We start from the raw sequence: 23992 nt of genomic DNA on the forward strand, positions 1-23992 counted from the left end.
GATGTCTGTATATCTAAAAGGTACGAGACGAACGTGTATCAGTCTCTTGATACCTGTCAGGTTTTCTCAAATTATCCCTATTCCTGAGGTTATACCTCCTTTCAGAGGGCTCCTTTTGAGGAGACCTACCTCTGTAATGAGAATGGTTCTCTTTGGAAGGTTGTTCGCTATTTTCCCACTTCCTTTTAGAAAATGTAGGAGTATTTTTATTAAAGACCTTTTTAGGACTTTCAGACAGCTGTGGTTTCACTGGTTTCCCACCCAAACTGTCTTTGCATTATTCTTCATCGGATTTTTCAATTATACTGGCTAGTTCTTGTGGTTGTTCTGTTACATCAAATTCCCTTAATGTCTGGCGGATCGCCACTGATGCTGCTTCTCCCCTTTAATATTAGATAATATTATTGATGAGACCTGGCAAAAAAAATTCAGCAATTTCATAACTAAATTTAGAGCAGGCTCTGTCCCGTATTCATTTTGAATCTGTTTCAGGACGTCAGGTATTACCGTCATAGACGGAATACCATGAGTTTTAGTGTAGATTACAGCGAAGACTGTGCCCCAGGCGGTACCGTCCTCCCGGATTGGTGTGTTCCCCATCGGTAAACAGATTGTTAAAATTCTGTGTTTCTCATGAGGCTAGTAGTAGGAAATACTGCTTTGATTTAAGTAATTTTCTGAGCTATCCAGAACGGAATTTGTTCAAGTTTTGCGGGTAATTTACCCATGACTGCGTGTACAATCTGTGGTGTAATTTTTAGTGTATTCCCATGGTGAGATGTTTGTTGTGGAATAACTACTGGAGGTTGGACTGTGACAGTCCGCATGACATATTGAACCAATTGTCTAAACATTTTGATTAACTCTTTGAGTTGAGATGGTAGTTCTATGTCTGACATGTCATTAATGTCAAGATGAGGTGTAAAGCCGGCTAAAAGTGGCCATGTTGTTCCTGGTCTACCTAGTGGACCGAGCCTGGTAATGTGATTTAAATGTTTTAGGGCACTTTTAAACCAGAGCTCATGCTTCTAGTATGTGAGTGGAATTTCAATATCCTCGAAGGGAACCTATTCCTCTGGTGGATCATCTTCTTTGTGAAGTGAAAGATATGTGTTACTGGATTTGATTCAGGGAATACTATTCATGAGTAGAATACTTCTGTCTGGTGATATTCAAGTACCTCTATCATAAAAACTGCTTTACCACCTCTTGACCATGTTTTATAAGTTTTAGAGTGAAGGCTCTCCTTACATTTGGAGGAATGACTATATCATTCTCGTCGGTTTCTTGGAAACCTGTAAAGTTAAAAGCTGCATCGGCTGGATCAGGTTTCGGTGCTATTGTCATTATTAGACATTGTTTAATGAAAATTGCAGAGCAAGTTTCAAGGGAACAAAGATAAGGTGCACAATATTTTGGAACACTGGATCCTTCACCGTTGAACAAACCAAAAAGCTATTACATAGGATTTTTCATCCTACTCAGCTATGGCGGATATTATCCCTTACCCAATAAACAATAATCCTTGGAGCACACATGCACAGTCAAAAGTTAAATTTATAAATATGTGAAGAAATCAGCAAAAACGGAGGGAGGGCTCTTGTTGTTCTTTTCTTTAATTTCACCACATTTCAATCCCTTTGTGCCAACGCGTTTCGCCATGGTAGGGTTAACCTACGGCTTCATCAGGGCTGGAAATAATACAGATTGTACATTTGTAATTACATACAGTAGCACTAGAGTCAGTTCCAATAGATTCCACATTACTACAAACAAGTGTAAAGGGACTATTCAAATGTACAGTGTGAGTGAAATTTTGCAACAATCCTCTACTTTTTCCAAAACCATCAAAACATTGTAAAACAGGAGTTCATATTCAGATTTACAGATACGTCCATGTAGTCCTTTTACATCTAGTTCAGTGTGACAACGTGATCATTCAACTTCGAACCCTGGATCAACCATGGTGTTATTATATTTATGTAACCTATGTGAAAATAATTAATACAATTTGCATCAATTTGATGCTGGTACCTTTAGCTTTTCTCAGGTGATAATCTTGATAAGGTAGAGGAGAATCTTTTCTTATTTGAAGAACATGCGAGGCAAGGCTTCAACAGTAAAAGATGCCTATCTCATATGCAACATGAGTATATAAAAGGACAACAAGAGCCCTACTGCCGTTTTTGCTGATTTCTTCACATATTTATAAATTGAACTTTTGATTGTGCATGTGTGCTCCAAGGATTATTGTTTAAAGTTTTCAATCCCTGATTGAGTTTAGGGAAGTAGGGTGTTCCCTTCCCATACTTTGGCTGCACCAAACTAATTTGTCTGTGAAGTTAACGAAGTGATAATTACTATACCATTCATCCCACCCACCCAAAGGTTTTGTACGATTATCCCTTACCCACTCCAGATGTCTATTGGAGTATTACAAGTAAAGAGGTCTCTGAGAAAAGCACGACTGAGTTAGTTCAGTATCTAGCGTTAAATTAGTGCCTTACCAAAACGCTGGGCGCCATGTAGTGTAGTTCCTATATCCCTGATAGGCTCTGCACATTGAAAAAATATACACTATAGATTTGACATAGGACTGAGGTCAGTATGTCTCTATCGAGTACATTAAACTTAATTACTTGTGTGTGCCAGCTAACTCAGAGGTCAATAGAAACTTTCTCGAATGAACTAGAAAGGATTAGTTTCTGATAACCGCATAAACATGACAACTTTGTTTCCCTTAGAGTCAGAGCAATATCTTCAGAGTCGTGGAAACAATAGATTACAGTTTCACTCAGTCAATGGTGCATGCTTAATTTCTACATAGTTTTTTTTTTTTTGAAAACCTTTATTCTGATTAGTAGAGGTTACACAGCTTTGTCGCCTACAACCTGTATGAGCAGGCCGGCAGCTTCCGCATCATTGTGGGAGTGTACTATATTTCAGGGGAAAATTAGGTTGACACAGCAAGCCGCCTACAACCCATCAGGGCCGGCCGCAAGGAGGGCTAATGGGAGCTGTGTAAGGAAGCATTCGCAAGGTACAGAAAATAACATTGGATATAGGAAATCGAATGCCTGAGGTTTCACAATTTTTTCAGTTTTTCTTCCCTTCCATGCTAACTAAAACAACATAACCGTAACCAAAAAATCCGACATACTCAATGGCCTGTATTGGGTCGTTTTCCTGCCCGTAAACTATCCCATTAGCTGCATCCCACACTGCTGTATGAGAATGGGGACGGGTGGGAGCACCGAGTACTACTGTATGCAACGTGCATGTCATAGGGGTCACAGCGCGTGTGTATAATCAGCTAGGTGGTTCTGAATACTAGGACCGCCACGTAGGGTGCAACTCGCATGTGAGAGAGGAATGCAGGTTCCAGATTGCACGGGTAGGCTACTCCGCTGCGGGGACGCGGGGCAGGAGCCCCAGTGTGCTTGGACATAGGAGGGGGTGTGTGTTGAGGGTGCGGTACTTGCAGTGAAGAGGGCAGCATCGTACACGGTCAGTCAGGAGTGGTGTGTTGTGCCCGGTGCCGCCGGAATATTCGCTCACTCTGGTTCATCGTCTTCCGACTGAGAGTCGGTTTGCAGCCGTTGAAGGTACGCAACAAGCGGACCCCAGATGTCCTTGGGCCTCGAATTGTGTGGTAGCAATTCCGCATAGTTGTGGAGCTGGTCTTGCCATGTAGTCATGACGGTAAGCCAGTCCTTGAACTTAGGTGCTCGTCCGCGACCCCGGCGGCACGCCACATGGCGTTTAGCCAGGAGAAGGCCGAGTGCAAAGAATTTGCGATTTGCAATCAGTGCGGGGCAAGCCTGCCCCAGCAGCTCAATCCCAGGGCAAGGCGACACAGGCACACCAACCATATCGGACAAGGCACCAAACACTGCCTCCCAGAACTCAGTCACCGCTCGGCATAATTTCTACATAGTTGCACAGAAATAGAGAGACAGGCGTTTCAATAAAAGGATTTCTTTCTCATGCAAGAGATATGAACTGCTACAATCGTAAGGCAGAATGTGAAGTATAATGCATACAGCGTAAACAGTAATATAAAATAATACTGTAATAGCATGGTCCGTATCTATGACATATATGAAAATACATACATAAATAACACGGGCTAAAATACTCATCTGGTGCTTCTAAAATAATCCTACCCCAGTGTACATAACCTAAGTCTTGTAAGAGGGAAGAAGTAGGTGCTGTTTTAGTTAGAGTCTAGTTTAGTTTAGTTGTGCCAAGTATTGCCAAATGTTTCTCCAGGTTCTAATCAGCTCCATAACCTCGAATGAGAGAGGTTGGTATCTCTTTCCCGGGACTCGATCTCTAACACCCAGCAAGGTTAATCAGAAACACTGGAGCTGGATTCTCGGCGAGGAGGATGACAGCGTCTGGTCAGTGCGTCTTTTGGGAAGTTGATTACCTTTGGGTCCTGCTGTGGCAAGCCAAGTCATGCAAGTAGGTAGCCGAACCACACTGTGCCTTGCCATAGCAAGTGACAGTATATTTATATACCTTGAAGGTGTTTAGGAATGCCTGTATTGACGTGTAAGTCGGGCATATGAACGTCATGAATGAACCCCTAAGGAATAGATGTTCATGCATAATAAATGCGTTCTTGGAGAAATCATTATCCAGGCAAGGGGATGTCTTAACGGCTTAAGAGTCTGGTTTTCCAAGAACTCGTTGTGACGAAGAGGATCGGATGTAGTTGACAATGCCTGTATTTGGTTAACATGAACAATGCCTAAATAAGGGCTGGATTTCTATCCCTAAATAAGGGCAATGTGAATTGTAGCTATATAAGGGCATATATCGGGAAATCTATATAAGATATCTAAATCGACACACAACACATTGACACTGAATGAAACCGGACAATGTAACAGTCAATAATTTGCAGGATGGTATCATTCACATTTATTTGAGGAATAATTCAGATCACATAATCATTGCCAGTCAATGTGAATTTGCCTCACCTTTCATCTTTCTCTTCCTTTTGCTCTTCGTGTTGTTCTTCCTCCAACAGCTCTAGGTTTTCAAGATTTCGGTGATTAATGACCTCTTCACTAAAATGATTGGTTGTATCAAGCATGACCTGTGATAAATACCAGACAAATTGTTTGTGTCCATAGCATTTTTCTCTCACACATTAACACATTGAGGGCCTGGTTTAGAGTTCAGCTGATGGAATACTATGCCACAAACGTAATGTACAACCCATATGTCAAATTGCAAGTGCCATAGGATCAGTGGCGGCTGGCATTATTCATGGGTGGCGCAGGGGCGAGAGGTTTGTGATTGGTAAGCACCCAGGCTCCCCTGAACAATCACAATGCTGCAATGCAGCGTTGTGATTGATCAGGGGAGCCTTTTCTGTGTTCCCTGTGCCTCTGTCTGACGAGAAGAGAGCAGATACGCGGGACCAGCTCTGCAAGGTAAGTGTTTCTTTTATTAAAAACAATGTCATTGTTCCCCCCCACAAGCCTGCCTCTCGCCCCTGCGCCACCCATGAATAATGCCAGCCGCCACTTGGTTTTGACTGTCCTAGTTTGACGCTCAACCAGGGAATGGGGGCCTTGGCTTGTTCTCCATTCGGGCTGAAACGCAGCTGCCATGGAGAACGGGGAAAGTGTGCCTGGGAGGGCTGACCAAACAGCCATTGAGCAGAGCAGCCCTTCCAACCTGTCCGCACGCAAAGCAGCAGGAAACATAAAATTATATTATCTCAAATTTATTATCATTTTATGTTTCCTCTACTTTGCAGTGCACTGCTTAAAAGCAGTGGCGTGACGCTCCTGCATAGGATATAATGCACTTGTATTATGGCAGACAGGATATCCATCCCGTTTATGACTGAGTGACCTGTCTGCCAAACTCAAAATCAGGCCCTTCATTTTCAGAGCTATCAGCAAGCAAAAATCAGACGAGAAGAATTGCATTGATAGTATTGACTTAACAGCAATCACTGAAGCTGTATACTTGTAATAGTATTTCAGTCTTTTACATGTCTTTGATATATGTTTTCTATAAAGATAACTGTTAAAGCCAGAAGCTCCTGCACATCCACAAAAAGATATAAGAATAGCACACATGGGTACAGTCAAGTAAACACAACATGACGCATACAGAAAGCTTTACACATTCACTTATTGACAGATGGATTTCCTTTCACCTCCAGCACCAGATTGACAAGCATTTAGTTGACTACACAATTCTTTTATTCACTTCTATCCATGTTTAACCTCGTAAATTGTAGGTGGTTTGCACTTCCCATGCTAAGACATTTTTTTTGCCTTATCGTTGGTTGCATTACAAACTCAGAACTTTTTCTACGAAAAGTATACAGGTCAAATTTCCATCCTTTTTTCCTAGAAGAAAAGTGATTCTAATGATTTTCCGTATTTCTGATCTTTAAAAATTAATAAACTTATCTAGAATATGTAAATATTGGTAAGATGCTTACTCTCTGAAGTTGTTCAAGATCTGAAAAACAGGTAGAGTTCAAACAAAAATATGTAGTTTCCTTTTGAAAAATATATAGTTTCCTCATGGAGAGGTAGTTACTAAGGGGGTCATTATGATAGCGGACGGACAGTCTGTCCGGCATCGTTTCGGATTTGGGATCGGCTGTCTATGAGGGGGCCTCCCCACAATGCGAATTACGATGCAATCGCCACCACAGCGGTCGCATCAGCTATACTGTGCATTGTGGCGGAGATGTAGTTAGCAGCCCCTGCCGCGTTAATAAAGGAACTTGCATATCCCTGAAGTACGTAGGAGGCACCATGTGGTGCCTGCCACATGGTGTAGGGATATGTAGGGGGTCACATTCCCCCTGTCCCAGGCCCATGGATGAAGGGGGGCCCGCTACAGGCCCCCAAAGCCGTTTTCGCCTAGCTGTTCGTTGAGGGTTGACTGCCTTGAAACAACCGGCGGAAAGGGATATCAAAATCCCAACAGCGGTGCCTGGCAGGCACTGCCGCAATGCTGGGCAATGTTGCTGCTCCGACAGGCGGTCGGAAAAGGACTGCCTGACCGAACCGTGGCTTTCGGTCTTTCTGACAGCCACGCTTCCCCAACGCTTCCCCCTGCCATTACCAAATGGGGGGGGAAATTCGCACTGCGATGGCGGAAGGCCCACCACCAATAATCTGTCGGTGGCGGGCCTTCCGCCATCGTAATCAGGTCCTAAATGTGGTAAATACCTCCTATTGGGAGTTTTCAAAAGGAAAATATGGAATAGCAAGTGTGATTCGTTTCCAACACATTGAATTCACAATTTTTCGAGGGTCTATTCTCCTGATAAATTTCGGCAGGTTTGATTTGCAGGAATGTATTAGGGGAAAACTTCGAGGGTGTGATAATAATCACGCAACTCATAATTCCGATCACTGTGAAAAGGTAGGATTGTACAGGGATCGGAATATAGCATTAACTAGCAATGAGGGCTATAGTCACTCTTTCAGCTGAAGTAATCCTTTCAGTAACACCTCCTCGTATTAGCAAAAGGAACTCTAAGTGGTACAGTGAAAGAAGAAATGGCTTCACTCTTTGTACACAGTTCCTGGGCACATATGAGTGTAAAGATAGATAAAATACACATGAGGATAGTTGGTATAATAACCACTTTAGTAGCCCTGAACATGTATCAAAGATGCTGTAGGGTAAACAAGATTAGGGATACACACCCATCTTAGTAAGCAGCCGGTACATGAGTGAATCAATAAAAATAGTTAGTACATCTAGGCAGCTTCTGTTTTAGGGGATATATGACATAAACAGAGGCAGTACAACATAGGTATTTCTTTCATAAATATTCATATGTATACATCTCCACTTAAAATTACCTAAATCAATCTGCAATGGATACATCTAAAACTTTCTGCATGTTTGTGTTTGTCAGTCACAGATTGATAATGCAGGCATCCCCTCCGAGGACTACATTCTATTGGGAGACCTCAATTTTCACCTGGAAAAGAGCAATGACAGCAGCACCACCACCCTTCTGGACAATCTTGCCAACCTCGGACTCAAACAACTTGTCACTACCCCCACCCACATTGCAGGTCACACACTCGACCCCATCTTCACCTCCAGCAAACATGTCTCATTCGGTCACACCACAGCTCTTCATTGGACGGACCACAGCTGCGTTCACTTTACCTACAATAAGACCAGAATCCACAACCATCCTCAACCTACCCTGCAAAGAAACTGGAACAAAATCACCATCGACCAGATCTCCTCATCGCTTCTTCTAAACCCCCCCGCCCACTCCTCAAACCCCGACCAAGCAGCCATTAACCTCACCCAATGGCTATCCAACAGCGCCGACATCCTAGCACCGTTGAAAAAACGTCAAAGCAAACTAGGCAGCAAAAACGCCTCTTGGTTCAACGATGATCTTAAGAAATCGAAGAAACTCTGTCGTTCCCTCGAGAAGGCCTGGAAAAAAGACCCAAACACCAGCAACAGGGACGCCTTCAAAAACGCCACCCGCATACACCACCAACTAATCCGGTCTGCCAAGAAAGCCGCATTCAAAGACCGACTAGATAACAACGCCCACAACAGCAAGGAATTATTCAACATCGTCAAAGAATTTACCAACCCATCAGCCAACTCCAACGACATCGCCCCCTCCCAAGCCCTCTGCGACTCCCTAGCTTCCTTCTTCCACAACAAAATCGCAGACATCCACAACAGCTTCGACAACCAACCCGGAGACCAACCCACCCAACCTTCTGCAGGACCTTCACCCCCCTTGAACATCCTCAACGACTGGAACCCAATCTCCACTGAGGACACCATCCGCCTGATGAACTCCATCCACTCAGGATCCCCAACTGACCCATGCCCTCACCACATCTTCAACAAAGCAGACTCCATCATAGCTCCACACCTCCGAGATGTCATCAACTGCTCCCTCAACTCCGCCACCTTCCCGGAAAGCTGGAAACACGCAGAACTCAGCGCCCTTCTGAAAAAACCCACAGCTGACCCCACCGAACTCAAAAACTACCGCCCCATCTCGCTTCTTCCATTCCCGGCCAAAGTCATCGAGAAAGCTGTCAACAACCAGCTCGCCACCTTCCTCGAAACCAACAATTCCCTCGACCCCTCACAGTCCGGCTTCCGAGCCAAACACAGCACTGAGACCGCACTTATCGCAGCAACAGACGACATTCGAACTCTACTGGACAATGGAGACACAGTCGCCCTCATCCTCCTCGACCTCTCCGCTGCCTTCGACACAGTCTGTCATAGCACCCTTCTACAGTGCCTCAGAAACGTCGGAATCCAAGGAAAAGCACTGGAATGGATCACCTCGTTCCTCACCGGAAGAACCCAGAGAGTCCGCCTCCCACCATTCAAGTCAGAGGCCTCTGAAGTCATCTGCGGCGTGCCACAAGGATCGTCACTCAGCCCCACCCTCTTCAACGTATACATGAGCCCCCTTGCGGCCATCGCTCGCCAACACAATCTCAACATCATCTCCTACGCTGACGACACTCAACTGATCCTCTCACTCACCAAAGACCCTAACACCGCCAAAACCAACTTACACGAAGGAATGAAAGAAGTAGCCGAGTGGATGAAGCACAGCCGTCTGAAACTGAACTCAGACAAAACAGAAGTCCTCATCTTAGGCACCTCCCCCTCCGCCTGGGATGACTCTTGGTGGCCAGAGGCCCTTGGAAAAGCACCCATCCCGACGGACCACGCACGGAACCTGGGCGTCATCCTGGACTCCTCACTCTCGATGACCAGACAAGTCAACGCCGTTTCATCATCTTGCTTCAACATTCTTTGCATGCTCAAAAAAACATTTCGCTGGATCCCCACCGAAACTAGAAAAACGGTCACCCACGCACTGGTCACGAGCCGCCTGGACTACGGAAACACCCTATATGCCGGTACCACCGCAAAACTCCAGAAAAAACTCCAACGCATCCAGAACGCTTCAGCCAGGCTCATACTAGACATCCCGCGTAAAGAACACATCTCTGGTCACCTGAAAAACCTCCACTGGCTCCCCGTAAATAAAAGGATTACTTTCCGCCTCCTAACCCACGCACACAAAGCACTTTACGAACTTGGACCCGAATGCCTCAACACACGACTGTCCTTCTACACCCCCTCCCGTCAGCTACGATCCTCCAACCAAACCCATGCCACTGTACCTCGCATCAACAAAACCACCATGGGAGGTAGATCCTTCTCCTACCTGGCAGCTAAAACCTGGAACTCACTTCCCGCTCACCTTCGCCTTACTCAGAACCACCTAGCATTCAGAAAGCAACTTAAAACTTGGATATTCGACAAGTAATTCCCCACCCTTCCTCAAGCGCCTTGAGACCCTATGGGTATGTAGCGCGCTATATAAATCTCTTGACTTGACTTGACTTGACACTTCCTACTTTGATAAATTGAAAATATCCATGTAAATACTTGTGTTTGTAAAATGACCGGTAAATAAATAATATTATGGCCCAAGTAAACTTTGCCTTTATGTACCAACCCTAAACGAATGCAAATAAATATACACGGAATCATAATAAACTAGGTGAGGGAAAAAATGCCCCTTTTTGTGTGGGCAACTCCATGTTTTTGCGGAATTCGATCAATCAAGCAATCAATCCACCAATCAGCTTTTGTAAAGTGCAACATTGCCACTCCTAGGGGTATCTAGACACTGGGTCTCTGAAGAGCGAGGCCTTAAGTCTCTTTCTGAAGTCTGCAAGCAAGGGGGCTGTAGGGAGCTCGAGGGGATGCTTGTTCCAGGTCCAGGCAGCGAAAGAGGAGAAGGAGCGACCACCACTGCAGCTGTGATGGATGCAGGGTTGTGTGTGTGAGGGCAAATGAAGAGGAGTGCAGGTGTCTAGATGGTTGATTTAGGCAGGTCCTAGGTCGAGGAGGGCTTGTAGGAGTGTGTGAAGATCTTGAACCAGTATCTATTCTGGATGAGGGGTTAGTGAAGGTTTCTCAGGGGAGGAGCAATGTTTGTTTATTTGGGGAGGTTCGGGATGAGTCTGGCTGCAGAGTTCTGTATGGTCGGAAGTATTTTGAGGAGCTGGGCGGAGATGCCCACATAGAGGCCATTGCCATAGTCGAGGTGGCTGGTGACGTGGGCCTTAGTTACAGTCTTTTGGATGTTGGTTAGGATCCATCTGAAGAGTCTGAAGAGCATGCGAAGTGTGTGGAAGCAGGAGGAAATCAGTGAACTCTTGGTTGATGGTTTTCTCTAGTACTTTTGCTGGGTAGGGGAGCAGGGAGATCAGATGATAATTTTTTAGATCGCTGGTGTCGATTGAGGCTTTCTTTAGGAGGGGTCTGATGTCTGAGTGTTTCCATTTGTCCAAGAAGGTTGCTGTGGAGATGGAGGTGCAAAAAGAACAATTGATGGACATAATGAGAACAATGTCATTCATTCACCACAGTACAGAGATCTGGGCCTGAATCCATCGTTTTTTTGCTTACCATGTAATTCCAGTTTGGACCCAGCCATATGCAAATCAGTCTTGACCCTGCGCCCAATGGGAATAGTCCAGCCCGAACTGCCAGGCCAGGTCCTCTCTGGACTAGAAACAAGCATCCTAGGAACGGTTTCAGACTTTCAACCCTCATCAGCCAGGATAGCTTGATTCCAGTGGCATGAAGAGCACGGGACCCACGTCTTGGCATACCTGTCCCACTCGGGGTGACAAATGCAAAAAGAACAATTTATGGACAGAATGAAGAACAATGTCATACATTCACCCCAGTACAGAGATCTGGGCCTAATCCATCGTGTTCTTGCTCACCATGCCATTGAGTTGCGTGCTGATTGAGTTCATTGCAAGGTTGTACAGGTGGTGGGGCAGGGGTGGTGGGCACCCCGTAGTGGATAAAAGACATGATGGCTGAGGTGGTCAGGGCGGCAAGCGGAGACCAGGTGATAATGGTTTGGATGATGTTCGCTGGTTGTGGGTGGCAGTTTGGAAGTTAAAATTGTTGTAGATGTTGATCTTGCTGTGGAAGTTCTCTGAGAGGGTGTTGCAGAGTTCTTGGGAGGGGTGGATGATGTTCTCTGTAGCTGTTGGGTTGGAGAATTCTTTGACTATTTTGAAGAGTTCACTTGGTTCAATCATTCAATCAGGGGTTTGTAGAGCATGACTACTCGCCTGTGAGGATCTTAAGGCACTGGGTGCAGACAGGGGCAGCTCTGTTGACTGCTGGGGTCATCTGAAGAGCCAGGTCTTGAGGTCCCTCCTGAATTGGAACAGTATAGGGATTTGCCAAAGGGGGAGGTGGTTCCAGGCCTTGGTTGTGAGGTAGAAGGACTTTCCTCCCGTTCTGTTCTTGTAGATGCGTGAGATGGTGGCCAGAGGGAGGTCAGCTGATCGGAGGATTCTCTTGCGTGATTGGATGGAGAGGCGGCCGTTTAGGTATGCTGTTCCGAGGTTGTGGAGTGAAGGACTGGGTTCTTTGGACCCAGCGGTGCCAGGGCACAACACCTGAAACCTTCGTGGGTAACCTGCTCCGGCGTACAAGTCACAGAGACACGGGACACTTCCTTCGGCGTCAAAGAGTCAAGGTTTATTTACTGCAGGGAACACAGAAGTCACAGGAAGTACATCGAGTGTAGTTCGGGGAGACTGCTTCAAATTGTATTTGTGGATCGCTCCTTTTATACAGTTTCTACCCATAGGATAACATGATACACAATAGTTTACAACCTGGTTCCCACAAGTCGCTCTCAAAGGGGTCGCTTAGATCACTTTGAAACACACAAGATCCGGAACATAAGTGCGGAAACATTTGGCGGTTCCCAACTGTAAAAACCCATCTTCCCACCATTAGCAAATTCCAATCAGCAGTAAAGTAGATCGAAACAGGAACGAAGACAGGTGCAGAGGAAGACGGAGACAGTGGGGAGATCGGAAAGGGTGTAAAAGGGGAGTGTCGAGAAGCACGAGATACAGGCATCAAAGGGACGTGCCTAATGAGATGCACAACTGAGACAATAAGCCCGTGCGGCAAGATGAGCCTCGAGCGGCGCCATCTGCCTTACAGTAGCATCCCCCTCGTCATAAAGACACTTTCAAAGAACATGTGTCTTCCGCAAATATCTTGGGAGTCCCAGGGTCGCGAAGCGGACAGCGTCCGTTCGCTGGCTACTTGAGGGCAAGAGACAAAATGGATGCCGTATCTAAGATGGAACCCGTGGGTACAGATGACAAACCCACATAACAAACGAACGGTTTAAGTTAGCACAGCGAAACTGCGCACACTTGCTAAACTCGTCATTTGCGGTTCATAGATACTAGACTCGACCATATTCGTGTGAGTCGAAAACACCACTTACAATTGTCACGGAACCTCAGACGCTCCTTTTGCCCTCATGTAGGCAAGCACTAGTCGGAATCATACTCGATATTCATCAGACCATCAAGATGTCGTTGTAGCATAGCTCTGTCCAACCGAGTCCCCTTGGTAACAGATGGTTGTCTCATACACGTTGTAGCACAGAGGCCACATAAGGCAGGACCACACTGCACACAAAGGCAACACGTGAACAGGAACACTACCACAACCCCGATGATCGTCAGAATCTTCCAACCCCAAGTCGACACCAGGCCCCAAAACCAACCAAGTAGCGTCCAATCCCCTACATCCACGTGTATGGATTCGGAGATCTTGTGCAACTTCGAGATGGCTTGATAGACAGTAGGAGCATTATCTGGAATGAAAATGCAACAGCTCGAATGGATCACTTTACATACCCCACCGCGATCTGCTAAGACAACATCTAAAACCATACGGTTTTGTAATGTCATAAGTCTCTCCGCCTGAAGTTCTGTGGTGATATTACCAAGGGCACTGGCAGTAATGTTAGCTGTCGATTCTACCACTCGAGTCAAATGTCTCAGGTTCCTACTATTAACCATAGGTCCCCAAAACGGGAGGAAACCCTTGAAAAAGTCTCCTGCCTCTTGACCGGCAGTATCCTCTTCACTAATTACGCCTCGTACAACTCTAGTCTTATGATAATCGGCATCTACAGTAAACGTCGGAGGCAACAGATTTGCAACAAAACATGAGCCCATGAAGTCTGCGGGCAACCATGTGTATGCACGATCATGACAGATGAAGTACGTACCCTTGGCAGCCAGAAGCACAGGGATCGGGGACATTGACAGAACGTAACTTTCAGTGCAAGCACTTACTCCAAGTGAGGCTTGCGAGCCACGACCCACAAGACAAAGATTACCAGTGTGGGGTACGACCCATATTGGAGACGAGCTTTTAAGCTGCTTTTCATTAGTGAACGTACTATATTCCCCTTTATTCGGTGCCCTATAGGCTTGTACCTCTGCCTTAGGGATGAGATAAGCATCATAGATCTCATCTTCCAAATCCTGTATTATCATCGATACCACCCACTGCCATGAGGTAGGACCCGGTTTGGGGGAACGTTCTGGAGAGGGGTGGAAACCTAGTGCGCTTCGAAGCATTGTTTGGTATGCTCGAGCTGACCCTTGGGAACTATACGGTAACACCAGATATGGAATTCCCTTACCCGTAGTATGTGGCATCAACCCACACACCCAACAATTAGTAGTGTTAACCACTAACTGATGCTGATGGAGGAGCTGGATAAAGGAATTGTTGCGGAATTCTACACGTCTAGCCTGTTCGTGTTCTGGTAACATATGAAAGGAATGAGGAGAAGCAGTAGAAGTAATGTTAGGGTAAGGAGTAGGAGTAGGGGTAGGAAGTAAGAAGTAAGACATAGTGTAATACACCCCACCCGCCAAAAATGCAGAAGCAGTTAAAAACAGTACAAACAATTGGAATACAAAACATTTAGTACGACTAAGTTTCTGCAGCTTGACTCTATATGCCTGAGCTCCTTCCAAATCATTCAGCTTCAAAAATGCCATTTCCCTACGACCGTCCGCAACGTTTCTTGACGCACTTCGTTCTGTGCAGCAATAGTCAATTCCCAGGAGTTCCTAGGAACCGACGGCCTTTAACCTAGCGTCAAGACCTACTGTCCAGAAGGAGGTACGCGCGCGGCCCTACGGCCCTCAATACACAATATGTATTTATTTAGCACAATAATTCAGCTGTGGAAGGAAAAAGATACAAGAAAAAAATCCTGATATATGTACAAAACAATTTTCAATGATACGAATGTTCAAAGTTGATCATGGGAAACGAAGATATTGCAGTTATCAATTTCAGCAAAGCAAGCAAAAATTTATTTGTCCTTAGTATGAGAACGCAAAGAATATCGATGTTTCCCAGGACGTGTCTGCTCGTCAAACAAAGGATCTGTCGAAGAGACAGCGTCCTGCTGATCAGTTTGCTGATTTGGTCTTGAGTCTTTTGCTGACAATGTTCCAACAATGGCTTTCTGCTGCACTGAGTGTTCACCAACAAGTTGTGCGTCACTGAAAGGTACAAACGCCGGCAATGTCGCTGCTTCTGTTGACGCAATGCCTTTCCTCACCCACGGGTCTGCCGGCAAAGGAATAGGGACTCGCTTACAATGGGTAGCATGTACCCAGTTCTTCCGTCCCTCAAGACGAACGGCAGTCCTCGTGGCCAAAAGCACCTGGTGAGGTCCAACAAAGCGGGGGTCCAGATTCTTCTTGCGCGAAAAATTTCGGGTGACAACCCAATCACCAGGCTGGAGCTGGTGGCCTGGACCCTCCGTCTGCGTCGGCAAGGCGTCGTAAACCTGTTGATGAATTAACCTCAGTTTAGCAGTCAAGTCATGTAAGTAGTCAATCAACATCGGGTACTCAAGATCAACAAACATACCTGGCCTAGGAACCCCCCACACATTCGCAGGACGGCCGAACACTATTTCATAGGGACTAAGCCCTATTCGGGAGTGTACAGTCGCCCTAGTTGACAGTAATGCTAGAGGCAAAGCGTCAGGCCACGAAAGTCCAGTCGTAGCCTGGATCTTCGCTAATTTCAGTTTAAGGGTGCCATTGTACCCTTCAACCAATCCAGCTGACTGGGGATGATTGGCGCTGTGGAATTTTTGACTAATTCCAAGGCCCTTACACACACTCTTCATCACACTTCCAACAAACTCACTTCCGTTATCTGACCACACGACTCTAGGCATTCCATACCGAGGAAAGTATTCCTTCAGTAGGATTTTCGCAGTAGACAAGGCAGTATTATCTTTGAGGGGATAGGCCTCGATCCATCGGGAGAATGCGCAAACCACAACCAAAACGTATTTCAGGTTATTGCATCGCTCCATATGGATGAAGTCCAATTGGATCACCTCAAAGGGATACGAAGGAGGAGCAAAACTGCCAGGGGGAGTTGGGGTTCCTTTGCCAGGATTGTACATTATACACACCATACAATTCTTCACCAAACGTTCAGCACACTTAGTAATTCCATCATTCTTCCACACATCAGCCAACAACTTGCAAATACCTTTCGCGCTAATATGTGCTAACCCATGTGCCATTTGCACAACGGCCAGTACATACGCATCAGGCAACATCCATCTTTTCTGATCTGACAAATCAATCCAGCAACCATTCACATCCAACCTTCCCGTACTTTCTTTCCACTTCATCTTTTCAGTGTCGGTGGCCTCATTCTGAATTGCTTTCACACTCTCTATAGTATTCTCACACATACTTGATTCTGTAGGCCACCTAACCGAATTCGTCACATACATTCGAGTGCTAAGGTTCCGGGCAGTCTCCTTAGCAATCTCATCTGCAAACGCATTACCACGACCAACATCATCCGTCACCTTACGATGCGCACTACATTTAACAATTGCAACTTGAGCAGGCAAAGTCAATGCATCCAAAAGATCGTTCACAAGCTGGCCATGCTGTATTTTCGTGCCATGTGACGTCAAGAAACCACGTTCTCGCCACAATCGTCCGAAACTATGCGCTACACCGAAAGCATACTGACTATCGGTGTACACATTCACACGTTTACCTTTTGCTAATACACATGCTCTAGTAAGAGCGATCAGCTCTGCAGCTTGGGCAGAATTCTGATTCAATCTCGCAGTCTCAACAACAGTATTCAATGTCACCACAGCATAAGCAGTAGTCACATCACCATTCGGCAATTTAAAACATGACCCATCCACATACAGGGTGCCATCCGGGTCTTCCAATGGGGTGTTTTTAAGGTCCACACGACCTTTTGTTTCCTCCTCTGTCCGCAAGTAACAGTCATGTTCTGTTACTGCATCTGACTCTGCACTAATTGGTAACAAAGTTGCCGGATTTAGGACATTACAACGTTTTATCTGAATGTGGCTTGCCAAGAGCGTCAATTCGTACCCAGATAACCTCGCACTCGTCAAGTGCTGAGTTTTCGTACGGTTCAAAAGAGTATCGACTGCATGCGGAACCATCACCGTAAGCATATTATCCATGACCAATCCTGATGATTGTCGGATGGAGACCGCAGCTGCCGCAGTTGCTCTCAAACAACTCGGCAATGCTCTAGCTACTGGGTCTAAGGTCGAGGAAAAATATGCACATGGACGTTGCTTACCACCAAAAGGTTGCGTTAAGACACTCAACGCACAACCTTCCCTCTCGTGAACATATAACGTGAACGGTTTACTGTAATCAGGGGTACCTAACACAGGGGCCGAACACAATGAATCACGTAATTCAGAAAAACTTTTCTGACATTCTTCCGTCCATGGTAAAGGAGTCGAAACATCCTTGCACGTAAGAGCCACCAATGGTTTCGCTAGCAATGAAAAATTAGGAATCCACTGCCTGCAGTACGATGTGATACCTAGAAAGGCACGCACATCTCTTTGGGTTTGTGGCACAGCCATGCGCGCAATCGCTGCAATTCTCTCTGGGGTCAATCTCCTTCCCTCCTTTGACAATAAGTGACCTAGATAGGTTACTTCTTGACAACAATATTGGAGTTTAGAAGGTGACACCTTGTGATTTAACTCACAGAGATGTTGCAGCAACGACACTGTAGCAATTTTGCAAATGTCCTGAGTATCAGCAGCCACCAATAAGTCGTCGACGTATTGGATTAAAGCCGCACCAACCGGCAACCTAAACGCATCTAGTTGACCCTTCAAAGCTTGACTGTAAATCGATGGACTTTCACAGTAGCCCTGAGGAGCGCGTTTGAACCGGAAGCTACGTCCACCAAGAGAGAAACCGAAAAGGTCCCTACTCTCTTCGGCAATCGGGATGCTGAAAAACGCATTTTTCAAATCAATCACCGAAAACCATGAAGCCGTAGCTGGAATCAGAGTCAGTAGCGCCGTAATGTCAGGCACAACAGGGAATTGAGGAACCACAATTTTATTCACCTCCCGTAAATCAATAACAAAACGATAAACAGGCGGTTTGGTAGGATCAGTACGTTTAAGAATGGGCAGTACAGGACTATTGCACACGTTTCCCCGAGTTTCTTCAATGACATCTTTCTCGATCAAATCATAGATGATCGCTAACAAAGCTCGTTCACCATCCAGGGAGATACGATATTGGGGAATACGTGGCAATCGCACATTCGATTTCAACTGAACAACATAAGGGGAGATATCAAGTAGGCCCACGTCGTTTGGACCCGTCGCCCACAAAGATGCAGGAAGAGAACTCAATTCCGGTGGAAGCTTATCGAGGGACAAGTACATGGGAGAGACTACCCTCTCTCCTAACGTAAGCTTTATACCCGCAGGAGAACAATACAAAGTCGCATACAAGCGTTTAAGCAAATCCAGACCCAAAAGATTTTCACCACAACCAGTAGACAAAATCAATGGAGCTTCGAGCTCACGTGGCCCAATTTTAAGGGGCAAAGGGCGCGAAACTGGATTGCTAACGGGGGCGCCAGAGAATCCAACAGATACATTTGTTAAGCCAGACAAAGGTGCGCCAGGGAGTTTCGAATGCATGATAGAACTTTTCGCTGCACCAGTGTCCAACAGAAAAGGCTCAACGACGCCCGATGTAGCAACTGCGACGTAAGGCCCTCTCTGATCAACCGGAACTGATACCACTCCCTCTCCTTGTCTTTGGCTGTCCTAGTAATTACTATCGTCAGTTCCCTGATCGACGTAATAATCGTCTACATTGTACTGCGCAGATCGTCCTTGCGATGATCCACGTTGGTCGAAACAATTATTAGAATTTGACGAGTTATCAGAACGGTCGTTCTGAGCACCACGACCTCTACCACGTGATGCGTGCTGTGCACCACCACGACCTCCTCTAGACGAATTACCACCACTACGGTCATTCAAAGCAGGACAATTGAATTTAATGTGTCCCTCCTGTCTACAATAAGCACATTGGTTGTACCCCAACGAAGATCTCTGAAAAGATGAATCATTACGCGGCTGCGATCGATTTGATTGCGACTGCGATCTATTCTGCTGAGGCGCATTCTGATTAGAACGCGGCGGATATGCTTGTTGTAACAACACTTTAGTTTTCAGCTCTTTCGTCTTTTTATCGGCACGGTCATTTTCCTCTTTTTCTCTATTTTCGTAATATTGTGCCGTAGCCAATATCTGAGCTGAGGTAGAAACGGCCCACGCACTTTCTGAATTCTTCAATTTATTGCACAAGTCGGGCAATAAGTTCGATACAAATTTATCCACAAACAACCTCTGTCCACCCTCAGTACCCATATCCTGCCCACTATGATCGACGAATGTTTCCTCGAACCTCGTAAAGAAGTCTGAAACACTCTCATCTTTCTTCTGCTTACAGGCTGACAACTTGTCCCAATTTACCCTCATAGCTGGCATAAGCGTTTTCATTAATGTAATGATTCGCTGGGGAAGAAGTTCAATCAACTGATCGGGTTTAGTAGCAGCCACTTGTCCAGCGTCTGCCGCTGTAATGGCAGCCCAATCACCACCTAATTCATTCGCGTGATCTTGGTGACGAATCTTGGCCCATACCGGTTGCGGTACGACATTGCCAAACAACATGTCGATATCGGCCAGATTCATTATCGTAGCGTCTACGAGCTGCGATAATTCTTTGTAATACCCCGCAGGATTTTTGCGAGGATCAGGCAAAGTTTGTTTCACCTGAAGCACTTCCGATCGTTTCCAAGGGAGGTGTATCCACACTCTCTGGAAATGTGCTGGTATTGGAGCATTAGCATTAGTATTATCAGCGGGTACCCAAACTGGCGGAACTTCTCGCATAGGATATTGGCCAGACCCATCTCGTTGTTCAATGTCCTCAACGAACAATGCATGAGGAATAGGAGCAGGACGAAGAGATAGCAACCGTTCAATAGCACGTCGGACATTAGTATCGACTATCAGTCCAGTTGCGAACTGAAGCCGAAGATTAGACAGGGCGGTCAGCACCTCGTCAGGCGCAACAGCCGCTATCTGATCATGTAAGAACTTGCACATTTCATCAAACACATATCTCTGAGTAGGTATGTTGAATTGATCAAACGTTTCGAGGACAACACGAGGTGGATTTCTAACAGGGTTTATCATCCAACCCATCGCCATATTGTATAGCGCAACACGTTCTCTATTACCAGGAAGCTGGCTACGTCTCTGTGGACCATCAGAACCTGCAGACCCAAAAACAGGTCCGAGCGACTGAAAGAAGTTTGTCGCAAGGGGAGAATCACGATTACGAGTAGAGGGAGAAGAGTAAGACACAGGACTAACAAGAGAAGGAGTAGAGACGTTAGCAGCAACAGGGGTTAACAACACAGGAGCAGTAGCGTGAGCAGTAGCGGGAACAGGAGTATGTGGAAGCGGAGGAGCAGTAGGAATAGAAAGAGGCAAAGGAGCAGGAACAGTCGGAAGAGCAAGTGCAGGTTGAGGAACTGGTGGAACAGGTACGGCAGGGACCACAGGAGCTGCGGTACCCTGTACGTACGGAGGTGGCGACTTCATAAGATAGGACATTAAAGAATCCTCAACTGCCTCTTCCTTCTTATCCGACTCCGTAGACAAAACAGGATAGCATTTGTCTATGGACATACGCTGTAATCTCTCAAACACTTCCTTATCCTTATCCTCCTTATCACGCTGAAACTGCTCAGCTTTCTTTACTATAGTAGCAACAGTATCTCGCTGACTACGTTTATTTTGTCTGATCTCTTTCTGTCGGGCTTCTTTGCGCCAGAACCGAAAGGCATCAAACATGGCCGGCCTTGATTTACGTTCGAACAACTTTATTTCCAAATTATCTAAGATCGACGCTTCGAAGCTACCGTGAGGTGGCCAACGAAGATCGCCGTCTTTCTTTGTATATTTGATCCAATAATCGTTAAAAGCAATCGGGCCTAGCCCATGTTTGCTATATAAGTCATATGTAGGAGTTCCAACCGGAGGTATCGGACACGAGTCCTCCAGCAGGGAATCCGCACCACAAGGTCTAAAGCAACTGAACAAAGTACTGCGACCAGGCATCTTGCACACTAGCCGAGTTTCACAAACTTCAAGGGTTACGGGATTTACCAAGTCCCAGCAAGAACAAAACCCTCGGTCTTTGGCGGCTGCAGTCGTCAAACAAATACAACAACAACAAAGTACGCTAGCAAAGTGTCACCGACAAAAACACTCACACAGCGTGTACAACAAAGACACCCGCTAAAGTGTCTACAACAAAAACACTCGCTAAAGTGTTTACAACAAAGAACTCTGGGAGCGACCCACAAATACTTAACTCAAAGATCAATGGCGTCCTCAGGAAGGCCCGTCTAATCGTCTCGCTATACCAAGGTCTACGCCAGGCGCCAAAACAGGTCTACAGTCAGGGTAGCAGTCCGTCGCAGCCGTTAGGAGGCGGGAATCTTCGCGGGAAAAGTCTTCGGGCCACTTATTTCGACAACAGGATCGATGAAGCGGGGTGCACCTTCCCTCGGAGATTTCACACGAAGTTCCTCACGATCGTCAGGCTTGGACCGGTACCACTGATGCAGCCCCACGTTGGGCGCCAACTGAAGGACTGGGTTCTTTGGACCCAGCGGTGCCAGGGCACAACACCTGAAACCTTCGTGGGTAACCTGCTCCGGCGTACAAGTCACAGAGACACGGGACACTTCCTTCGGCGTCAAAGAGTCAAGGTTTATTTACTGCAGGGAACACAGAAGTCACAGGAAGTACATCGAGTGTAGTTCGGGGAGACTGCTTCAAATTGTATTTGTGGATCGCTCCTTTTATACAGTTTCTACCCATAGGATAACATGATACACAATAGTTTACAACCTGGTTCCCACAAGTCGCTCTCAAAGGGGTCGCTTAGATCACTTTGAAACACACAAGATCCGGAACATAAGTGCGGAAACATTTGGCGGTTCCCAACTGTAAAAACCCATCTTCCCACCATTAGCAAATTCCAATCAGCAGTAAAGTAGATCGAAACAGGAACGAAGACAGGTGCAGAGGAAGACGGAGACAGTGGGGAGATCGGAAAGGGTGTAAAAGGGGAGTGTCGAGAAGCACGAGATACAGGCATCAAAGGGACGTGCCTAATGAGATGCACAACTGAGACAATAAGCCCGTGCGGCAAGATGAGCCTCGAGCGGCGCCATCTGCCTTACAGTAGCATCCCCCTCGTCATAAAGACACTTTCAAAGAACATGTGTCTTCCGCAAATATCTTGGGAGTCCCAGGGTCGCGAAGCGGACAGCGTCCGTTCGCTGGCTACTTGAGGGCAAGAGACAAAATGGATGCCGTATCTAAGATGGAACCCGTGGGTACAGATGACAAACCCACATAACAAACGAACGGTTTAAGTTAGCACAGCGAAACTGCGCACACTTGCTAAACTCGTCATTTGCGGTTCATAGATACTAGACTCGACCATATTCGTGTGAGTCGAAAACACCACTTACAATTGTCACGGAACCTCAGGAGGGCCTTGTATGTGTGAGTGAGGAGAATGAAGGTTATTCTTCTTTGGATGGGGAGCCAGTGGAGATCGTGGAGGTGTTCGGTGATGTGGGTGTGCTGGGGGATCAAGCAGCAGAATGCAAAGTTCCCCAGGGAAAGTGTGACAGCGTGGAGAAAGGAGTTGATATTGCAAGTACCGTGACTGGAAGGGTTCCCTAGTCGGAACTTAGAGAGCCTCACACACCCAGAGTATTAGGTGTGAAACACACCCTGACTGGAGGGTGTCCAGTGTAGTCATCGACTCACTGCCCCTCGACAGACCGGCGCTGCAATGTCTGACGGAGTACCCACAGGCACTCTTTTGGCGGGGTTCTTTTGTTCCTTGCCGATGGTGGGTGTGAGTGAGGATGAAGAAAAGTGTAGTCAGTGCAAACGTGAGTGAAGGTTAAAAAGGGTAAACAGTCCACACTGACTTTTATTAACGTGGCTGGTTCCCTGGTTAAAAGGGGGTGAGAGGGGAGCTAGAGACCGTATAGGTGTACAGAACACTAACTCAACCCCCTGGTGTGGTCAACATGTTTCTCGCCATCCAGCGATTCGTCAGGACCTCAATAAAGTACTACAAAAAACACATATGAATTAGATGCTCATTCACTATGAAGAAGGCAAATACAACCTCTCTGGGTCGGAGGAAAAGAGGGCCACGGGGTCCTGCTCTATTTAGGCGACCTAGAGGTAGGGGAAAAAAAGTTAAAAAAGAAAGAACAGGTCAAGTCAAATATCACTAATTATTAAAATGCACAATGGCCTGTGTTTGCGCACAGGTGAAGAAAGGGGAGATGGATGGAGTAGATATGTGTGGAAAGATGCTGTGTGGGTGTTTTAAATTACAGGATAAAGTTAACATGAATACTGAGTGTCCCTGGGGGCCAACTAACCCAGCAGATATGTGCAGAAAGTGCCAGAGAGTTGCATTGCAGAGAGGTATAAAATGGGGCATGGCTTCAGAGCTCTTCTCTGCAACGCAGCTGTATGGTGTTCAATAGAAAGACATGGTGGGCTAGTAGGGACCAGGGACTTTCAGGATTAAAAGAGACTAAATTCCTTAACCTAAAATAAGTCACA

The 23992-nt window shown here is 46.2% G+C and overlaps 1 protein-coding gene across 1 annotated transcript in view; it reads right to left on the minus strand.

Moving 5' to 3' along the window:
- The window catches only part of LOC147718603 (A-kinase anchor protein 17B-like), a 670645-nt gene that overhangs the window by 120057 nt on the left and 526596 nt on the right, over positions 1 to 23992 (minus strand). Inside the window, exon 3 of the mRNA XM_086918564.1 lies at positions 4989 to 5107. Coding sequence (XP_086774690.1) covers positions 4989 to 5107 — 119 coding nt within the window. The remainder of the gene's footprint in view (positions 1 to 4988; positions 5108 to 23992) is intronic.

This window comes from Lissotriton vulgaris, chromosome 4_1 (assembly GCF_964263255.1).
Source record: "Lissotriton vulgaris chromosome 4_1, aLisVul1.2, whole genome shotgun sequence".
Lineage (NCBI taxonomy): Eukaryota > Metazoa > Chordata > Amphibia > Caudata > Salamandridae > Lissotriton > Lissotriton vulgaris.